This window comes from Mauremys mutica, chromosome 1, assembly GCF_020497125.1.
Source record: "Mauremys mutica isolate MM-2020 ecotype Southern chromosome 1, ASM2049712v1, whole genome shotgun sequence".
NCBI classification, from domain to species: Eukaryota; Metazoa; Chordata; order Testudines; family Geoemydidae; genus Mauremys; species Mauremys mutica.
Window position 1 is genome coordinate 224,367,010 of NC_059072.1, and position 9,525 is coordinate 224,376,534.

Below are 9,525 nucleotides of genomic sequence, written 5' to 3' on the forward strand. Positions count from 1 at the left end.
CTTATAGTAAAGGTTATATTGAATGGTGTATTATGTAACGATCAACACTTGATAGTCTCAAACACAAACCACTTTTGATACCAACTGATCTTTTTATTTTAATTTTAACCTAGATTGAAGATCCCCACACTCATTTCCCCCACACACATACAAAGTCCCTCAAAGGCCTTTTCATGGTGAACCTCCCAACCACAGAAGAGGGATCTTGTATCTTAAGAGTTAATCAAATGACCCTTAGTCAACTATAAGACACAGAGCTTCCAGCACTAAATGGCTTAGAAGCAAGGAACCAAGTTCAGATCCTAGCCATAGATTAGAATTTTCTAGCAATCTGTAAACTTAGTTTAGATGTATACACTTCATATTTATATAGACTAGTAGTGAAACATTTTTAAAGCAATTTTTAGTGAAAACAGAAATGGTTAGACAAACCATAAACAAGGACAATCCTCTAGTGCAGTGGTTCTTAACCTGGGGTGCACGCACCCCCTGGGAGTGCAAGATGCCTTTTCTGGGGGTGCAAGACATGCCAGATTTTTTTAGAAGGTAAATCATCAAAAACATAAATTAAGCACAGGCACGTAAGTACAGCTACTTTGTTTGTTTAATCAAACGTATGTGTTTATTAATATTATACATTTTTTAACGATTACTGTAATATACAAACAAAAAATATATCTAGGTTTAAAGAAGTGACCTACTTCAACAATTTTTGATAAGGGGTGCGAGGACATATTTTGAGAACCAAAGGAGTGCAGGCTGCAGTAAAGGTTAAGAACCACTGCTCTAGTGGGATTTTACTCTCTGCACTTTGGGGATCTAGTTAAAGCACAACTTAATTTTGCAATATAACTGGCACCTGCTGATTTTTAAAAGTCATGTCAGTTGCCTTAAACAATTTTAACATAGTTGAGTTCTTCCTGTGCTGCAAAAAAAGAAACATGTAATCATGCTTTAAATAGCCAGAATAATACACTGGTAAATCAAGCCCATTGTTTTTAACCTACAGAAAACAGTTTGATTAGTAAAATCTCTAAATCATGTAATATTGTTATGATCTCTAGAATGTAGTAAAGTCACAATGTGTGGGGGTTTTTTGTTTTGTTTTACCTCTGCTTTCTAACTCTTTAGGGTGCCATGGCAGCCACATACTCTGCTTTGAACCGCAATCAGTCACCAGTTTTGGAGCCAGTAGGCCGTTCTACTCTTGCTCAGAGGAGAGGTATAAAAAAAATTACCTCAACAGCCCTGTGAAGTGACCTCAACCAGATACTTGGTACCATGGTATATAAGATGATAGCACAAATCATGGCGACAAGTAGCACATATCTGACAGATTCCTGCAAGCACACTCTGTCCCAGCTGGTACCCATAATGCTGCTGCTCTTATTGTTGCTACTGCTTTCATCTATTCTCCCTTTAAACTGTTGACGGCAAGTTTCTGACCTTTCTGGAGCTTTGGATGGAGTGAAAAGTGGAAACACAATGAAAATGAACATGTTCACTGATTGAATAAACTAGAAGAATTATGAATGCCAACTCTATCATAAAAATACACTGAATAAAGCACTCTGCACCATATAGCATTATTTTTATAAGAAATATTTCTCGTCCCCTAAAATATTCTTTGTTACATGTTGGGATGGACAGTTTATGTTAAGCACTTAGCTTAAACAATCTGTTTATATTAGCACTGTATACTTTGTGCCATCCAACATTTTGTATGTTTTTGTAAACAATTCATAAGCAGTACTTTTCTGTGCTGTTTTCTTTAATGTATACATGCCTTGGTTTATTTAGATTTTATTAATCATTTTGACAATTAACTGGTTAAACAGTTCACCTGGATTAATCAGTATTGTTGGACAGCTCTAAAACAGCCTTGACTGTTAAACAGCTATTGAATGTAATATTATGAATGTGTATTTTTCCTTGTCTGTCTTTTCTACATTTCCATGTTTTTGAAGTTGCATGTCTGTTATGAAAACCGGAGAGATGTTGTAGTATTAAAAATTTAAACAGTGGGTTTCTCACACATGTAATAGGTAACGCATCCATAACAAAAAGTAACTTGTTCCACATCACCCCCATCTCTTTTCCCTCACCAATTACAGGACTCAGGAATCGTTGCTAAATAGTTTTCCCTTTCAGGACAGTTGTTTCTTGCTTTTTCTCATAATTCATTTAATATTTTTACTTATTTTATTACTTTAGTTAAGAGCTGACAAATATTTTGTTCGGCCAGTGCTGGCATTAGAGAGTTAGAGAAGAAATGTAATGCTGACTCTAAAGCAAAAGACAATGTCCATTGATAAACAGACGCTTACCAAAAATGGAAGTAAACTTTGTCTCTTGTGGTTAGAATATACTGGACTGATGAATTTCAATTTGTTCATTCTTGTGACGCTCTCAGTTTACAGTCCAAAGCAGAGTCAGAATAGAACCATCCAGTACTTTTAACTGACATCTGAGGTTCTAACACCATAATTGGTCTCCTTGGGCCTTTCATCACCAGTCCAGGCACCCTTAAAATTGTACTGTCCAAGTCAAGTAAAACAAAATCACCCTTTTCATGTTCCTTGATGGCAGTGGTCTTCCCACTTTTTCTTTTAATGTGAGTGTAAAAGGCTCTTGGTTTACTTTCTGAGGACACAAATCATAAAACGTGCTTGCTTTTATGTAGTCTGTGAGATTCACTGCAGATAGCTGATCTTGAGTGTGCACTGGAGCACATTAAAGTTTGGCTGATATCCCATTCTGCCAAAGAAAATGGTACATCAACTGACTACCTGTATCAAATACCCTTTACAGAAATATCCAAAGCTACTAAATATGGAGTTTAGGGGCACATTTTCTGTGAACAATATTGTTTAAAAATCAAGAGATCAGCACAAATGGCAGTGTGATTCTTGGTTAATTAGTCTGTTCAGTTATTTTTCCAATAACTAATTTGTTAGTTTTTCTACAGTGAGAAGTTTTCAAAGAAATTTGTGGAAAGAGAGAATGAAGTCCTTCATTAATGTCACACCACAGATTTCCTCCATCTGATTCATTGATCCATATGAACATGGAACGAAGACTCTGTCAGAAGTTTTAGGTATTCCTTGGCAAACAGGAAAGCGTAGGTTTTTACAAGCTGCCTGGAACTTGACAGTTGAGCAATTAGCCACTGTTTTAAGTGTAAGGTAGGGATAAACATCATAGCTTTTCTGTTTAATGCTCTAAACTGAAGGAGGGAAGACATTCTGGTTTCCGTATACTCTTGTGGGGATCTCTGAAAGGAGAGTAGAAATAGAGGATTGGAAAAGGGAAGGGATTTTAATTGGAGAACAAACTGTTTAGCTTCCAGAATCAACTTGATCACTGGTGTTAAAATGCCAAACAGAGAATCACGCTGTCACATAGTCTCCTAATCAAAAGGTAGGACGGTGGGGGAATTATGAAGACTCCATGCTCCCTTTAAAAAAAAAAAAAAAGAGCAATTAGAGCTGAAAAGCTAGAGGCTTTGTATGTAGTTTGATGCTGTCTATGCTGATGTCCCTCAAAGGGTCTACAGAACAAGAAAGGCCCTTTACAAGTAAATAGTAATAATAACGGTTCCTTTATTAAACGTGCAAAGCAATCTGTCTTACTGCCCTCTGTGGAAGCTGATGTGTCTTATTTCTTAATACCTTGCCGTGGTGCTGATCTAAATTTGGCAAGGATGATGAAGAGTTAGGGACTTTCCAAGGCAAGATGCAGAACTCTAGCAGGGGCCTCAAGATTTACCCTTGGTCTCAGTGGGGCATGGTAATCCAAAGGAAATAGAGATTTTTTAATGTTGCTTTGTATTATTAAAGAATAACTTTTTAACTGGAGGGTTCTTATTGATCACAAAAAGTCAAACAAGTGTCTTGAACATATTTGTCTCACTGCTACTATCCTCAACGTAATTAGCCATTTCCTCCTTACCTAATGTTCTACAATTGAGTGGTGGCTCTTTCATTCTGTTGAGAATTCTTCCTTTAGACAAGAAAAAATCTTTAATGCTGAAGAGGGGAAAAGCCATTTGCAGTATAGTCTTTCCTTTGAGACTGGCTGCAGCACCAATGGTGTTAGCCTAACAACTGTTTGGTAATCTCACCCTTCAGCATGTCTCTCTTCAGGTCCATCAGTAACTATAAGTCAGGCTTGACAAAAATTAAGAAACCATGTCTCCTGGAAACTGTTGTTAATTTCTTCTTTTGAAGATTAAGGTTAAACATTAAGTCAAATCTAGCTGATAGATTTCATTTTAGAACAGTACTGCTGGAAAAATTACACGGTCTTTCAATTCTTTTGCTTCAAGTCATAAAATGATCAGCAACTGAATTCAGGAAGGAATATCCCATATATACTTAAAACCCCCCAGCACTCCTATTTATTATGTCTTCCTCTGAAACATCTGGTGTTATAGTCAGTATAACAGAGCAGAAAGTCAATAGCTACTCAAATATGTTAATTTCTGTATTCCTGAAGTCTTTAATTTTACAGTTGCTTCATTTATTCTGCCTCTGTGTTCCCTCCTAAACTCAACCTAAAGATCAGAAACCTCATACCCAGCATGCGTCATATACGTTTCCATTATGGGCTACAAACACACTACCTTCATCATCACCCCAGACAGTGTCAGAAACTAACCTCAATCCATCAGTTTCACTGTACCCTCCTTGCCTTGCAAGGGGATGTATCTGTCTTGTGAGAGTATCTGTGTGCCTAATCCACCAAAGTTATGGCAATATCAAGTCAAATTACGGTGGCAAAATTTGTTAGTCTTTTGGCAGTGCATGTACATTTTTAACAATTAGGTTTCAGAGGTTAGGTTTTGTATGGCAGTCTCTGTTTAAGCTAGAAATACTCCTCTACCTGGTTCTGTCTGAAAGTGGGACTCTGTGGAGGCATATTAACGAAAGCACAAACTGATGCTTCAGTGTTTTTAAGGTACAAACTCACCTTTGTTCCCCCGTGCTTACTGGTCTTTGTAGTCAATATATCCAAGCAGAGACTATTAGGAAATGTGAATGTGATCAGTATGTTTCCTTTACACAGAGACTGCTCCCACATCTTACTGTGTATATGCACAAGCAAGCAAACCATACTGGGCTTTTAATTTCTTAAATAGCCCATCTCTCAGGCTTGATCTAGAGTAAGTTTTTAAGGTGTGCTATTAGATGGAGTTGTATAAAACAACCTAATTAACACCATAAAGACTAGTCAAGACAAAGTGATTGTATTTTAACACATCTTAAACTGGTCAACTCTAAAGTCTAGATCAAATATAGCTTTAAATCCTAGTTTAGACCAACTGTGTTTCTGTGGAGGAAATAAATTTTACAGGCAAATTAACCTAGTTTTATACATGTCTCTTTCTGGGATCCACACATTTTTCTCCCCATTCATCTTTGGCATGTTTTTGTAACTGCAGTTACTTAGGAACTAAGGATGGGAAATTAACATAGAGACTGCAACTAAGCAGCAGAACTCCTTACCGCACAAGCTTGAAGGGTGTATGACCCACTGTGTAAATTTTCACTACTGCTTCTTTGTCTGCAAAGCATAGCAATTGACTCTAGAATACAGATTTATGGAAGAGGAAAAATGGAGACGTGCAGATACAGGTGAATAGCCTATTTTTCAAAGCAAAATTGCCAGTGGTGTGAGAGTACGTGAGAGCAGAGGGAGGGAGTAGCTACACTACTCAATTGGATCTATATCTAGCAACAGTGAAGATCTTTATTCATAATCACTACTAGTACTGAACAAAACTTATACTGAATTTTTCAAATGAAGTATTTAAAACAATTTTTTAAGAGAAAAAGGCATAAGGAAATAGAATTTTGTTTTGTTTTTGTAAATGTAGTATACCAACTAAAGCTCTGCTTTTCTATTATTGGAAACAGGCTTCTAGATATGTCATTCCTTGGGAAGCATCAATGCTTAATGGCTGAGTTTTCACTCATGAAAATAATGTAAATGATTAGCTTTATCTTGATACTCTTGACCTAATCAAAGGGAAGGTGTACTCATAAGGGATGTAATTATTTTGCAATCTAATGGGGTGGGGGGAATCTACTTAAAACAGTTTTTAAAAATGATGAAATCACAGATAATATTTTTCTACAATTCTATACAATCATACTTTATACTAGTTTCCTCCGCATGGCATGTAAGTGAGTCTAAGGTACAGTAGCAGGAATTCAACTGTATTGTACCTTTTGGCAGACAATTAAAATAGCATCTTTCAGATGCTTAGCACTGCTGTCATAGAATTGAATTGCTAGTAAAAAGGTTAAATAGTACTGAATACTTAAATGATTGTTTTATTCAGAGTATGATCTAGGAAATTTTCTAATCATACTATTAATGTGTAATCTAAACTGTTCCAGATGTAACCATGAACAGTCCTGGAAAGATATCATTGCTTGCATCCCTGTCAAGTGGCAGGTTTTTGTAGTCTTCAAAGGAAATTGAAATTTATACAATGAATAAATTTTCAAACATATGAAAACAAATGTCTGTTTTATTGGGTTTGATTTTTCCAATCACGCTGCTAAAAAAAAACCAAAAAAAACCTGCCGTGTGGTTCGTACCTCAAATGGAATTAACTTTGCTCCATATAAAATATGCATTCCCAGCCAGAAATGACTTATTAAATTAATTTCTAAGCTAATGAGGAGTTTGTTTTTTCTGAGCTTAATATGCAGGTGGTGTTTTGTCAGTAAGACATTAAAGCTTTATGCCATTACTTTGTTGCATGTTTAATCATCTTGACCTTTATTAGTATAGTCAACGGAGACCTGATGAAAAAAATTAGGCCTACTATAAGGTCTCAATCACATTTAATTCTATTCAAAACTCTATATATTTGTGAGGTGTCCAGACCAAAAGATGCTAATAATACTAAAATTTGGTGTCACTTAGTCTGTAATCCTGCAACTTCTTGCATGTGGACAAACTGCTGCAAATGTATAGAGCTCCATTGAAGTACCTGGGGCTCTGTGCAGATGGATAGGAGTCATAAACTGTAGACTCCAAAGGGGCAGGGACCTTGTCTTTTCATCTGCTATAAAGTGTCATATGTATATGTGGTGCTAAATAAATAATTAGGATTGCTGCATAAGTAAAAAACAAACAAACAAACAAAAACCTATTTTGTCACACATTGAAATTAGATACGTTTGATAAACAAATACCGAGTCTTATTTATTTGCAATGAGCCTCTTGAAATTTGGAAAGCAAGACAAGTTTTGAAAATTAAAATATACATATTAGTGAGAAATGTAATAGGAAACATTCCACTGATCCAGTCAAATTCACTGTTTGCAAGTCAAAAGGCATTGCAAACTGAAGTTGTGATTCTGAAATAATTGTATCATAATCTTCTTCAGGCTTGCAACACAGAAAAACAAGAATTGTTAGTCAACACAAGATATGAAATGTTTATATATTTTAGATAAAACAGCAGGAATAGCAATTATGATGGGTGATACATCTCTGAACAAAAGTATATTCCTCAATAGTCTTGTTAAATTCACCAAGAGGAGAAGCCGAATAGGGCATCAAGATATTTCACCAAGCTACCAGAATCAACAGGAAGACAGTTTGCCTTTGCAACAGCTGGGAAAAATAGTGATTTCAGAGGGTAGGGGAATATTGTCTGTAAAATTAAAAAAAAATTATCTTGTGTGCATATGAACCCAGCCTGCACTTAACCAACATGAAAAATATAAATTGAATTTTAATTCTCTTTAATTTTCATAATATTTCTTTAAAACAACATAAAGGCTTAACATTCCTGACCAAAAAAACAAAAATCTGTCATAACCTTCACTATGGCATTGTTACTATTCAATAGCCTGTAATTTTCTAAAAAGATAAGGTTTGTGAAAGGTCCTGTATATATCACAAAATGACTTACATTTAGGGCAAGATTGAGACTTTCCTCAGCATGAGAAAGGAGTGGTGTGTAGTTTCACTGTCTCAGGAGTAGCCCAGGGAAGGAACTGTAATTTTGAAAGGTACAATGATGTAAACTGCTTTAGCTTTTAATAACTTTCTCTGTATATGCCTTTTAAAATACTCTATGCCAGTGTTCTGCAGCCTCTTGCGACCCTGAGGATGGGGCCCTTTCTTTCCAGGTGTGAGGGCCACTTATGACTCACCTGGCTTGCTTAAATTCCCAAGAAGAGGAAGGGAAGAAAGATTGTAGAACAAATACAGAAGGAACTATAAAAAGAAATGAAAATACCTGAATTCCTGTGCTAAAGCTGGTCACAGATATTAAAGAATACTACAGGCTATTGTACATGTGCATTATATAATCAGTGTGGTTTACAATTTTCAACAATCTTAGATTCCCATGTGTAGCAGCCTTTTATTTATTTGTATCATTCTTATTTATTCATTTATCACGCAGCTCCATTACAATATTAAATTTCTTGAGACATAGAAAGTGATTGCTTAATTACAGTGTGTAATGTAACAGTAACATGCAAAAAGGGCAGTCAAAGGTAACCATTCAACCTGATCTTCCACATTTTCTTATTTTTTAATGTAACCATGCATCTTTAATATTAATATAATTCTTTAAATGGTTAGATTATTTAGATTTTAGTGATGGTTTTTGCCAACAGAGAGAGACAGAAAAGATAATCCTAGAAGCAGTTAGTCAAAGATGATAAATCACATATCAAGAAATAGAGGAAGCAGGATGGGGAGAATGCAGATTAAATCCTGGTTGTAAGATTTCTCTGTGGGAGTGTCCTGGTGTTTAATAAAGGCTCTAACACCAAAGCTGTGTCAAAGGAAAAAGGAAAAGCAAGGGAATCAGAAACAATTCTCAAAGGTTCCCATAGGACACAAAGCATTTGATCTTGGGGAAGCAATTATCTTGGTATTTGATTAGCTATGTATCTTCTGGGCATTTATCACAATGATTTGTATCAGGAAGGAGCAAATAAGGCCTTGGTATCTCTAACATGCCATAAATGTTTCTCACCAGATGCTTTTAAACCAATATCCAAGAGAATGAAATGACCCATTTAGTAGACCAAATGACCTGAATTCTAACTTATATTAAGATCTCTTTATACCACACTAGCAGTGTAAAGGAGCCTTTTCCTGACAATGTATCTAGTCTATCAATCAACTATCAATCTACTAGCTAAATGGAATGTAATAAATTAGGCCCCAATCCTTCAAAGACTTAAAACTTGTATGTAACTTAACTCATAGAAATCAAGGGGATTACACATTTGAAAAAAAGTTACCTGTAGGATCATGGATTTATATTTTAAGCAGAAGTTTTGGTGATCCTAGCCTGAGAAAGATTAATATCTAATTCCCTATAGAAATACTATCCCTGCTTTCCCTCAGAGAGCCCCCCCAAACTCCATACAGAGATCCCAATTATACAAGCCAGTATTGGACCCATCATCCCACATTCATAGAATATCAGGGTTGGAAGGGACCACAGGAGACCATCTAGTCCAATCCCCTGCTCAAAGC

The 9,525-nt window shown here is 35.9% G+C and overlaps 1 protein-coding gene across 2 annotated transcripts in view; it reads left to right on the top strand.

Annotated features, from left to right (window-relative positions):
• The window catches only part of RPS6KA3 (ribosomal protein S6 kinase A3), a 139,381-nt gene extending 132,851 nt beyond the window's left edge, over positions 1-6,530 (top strand). For both annotated transcript variants that reach the window (XM_045013097.1, XM_045013154.1), the window contains exon 22: positions 1,132-6,530. In XM_045013097.1, coding sequence (XP_044869032.1) covers positions 1,132-1,254 — 123 coding nt within the window. In that variant the 3' untranslated portion in view covers positions 1,255-6,530. The remainder of the gene's footprint in view (positions 1-1,131) is intronic.
• The last annotated feature ends 2,995 nt before the right edge of the window (positions 6,531-9,525 follow it).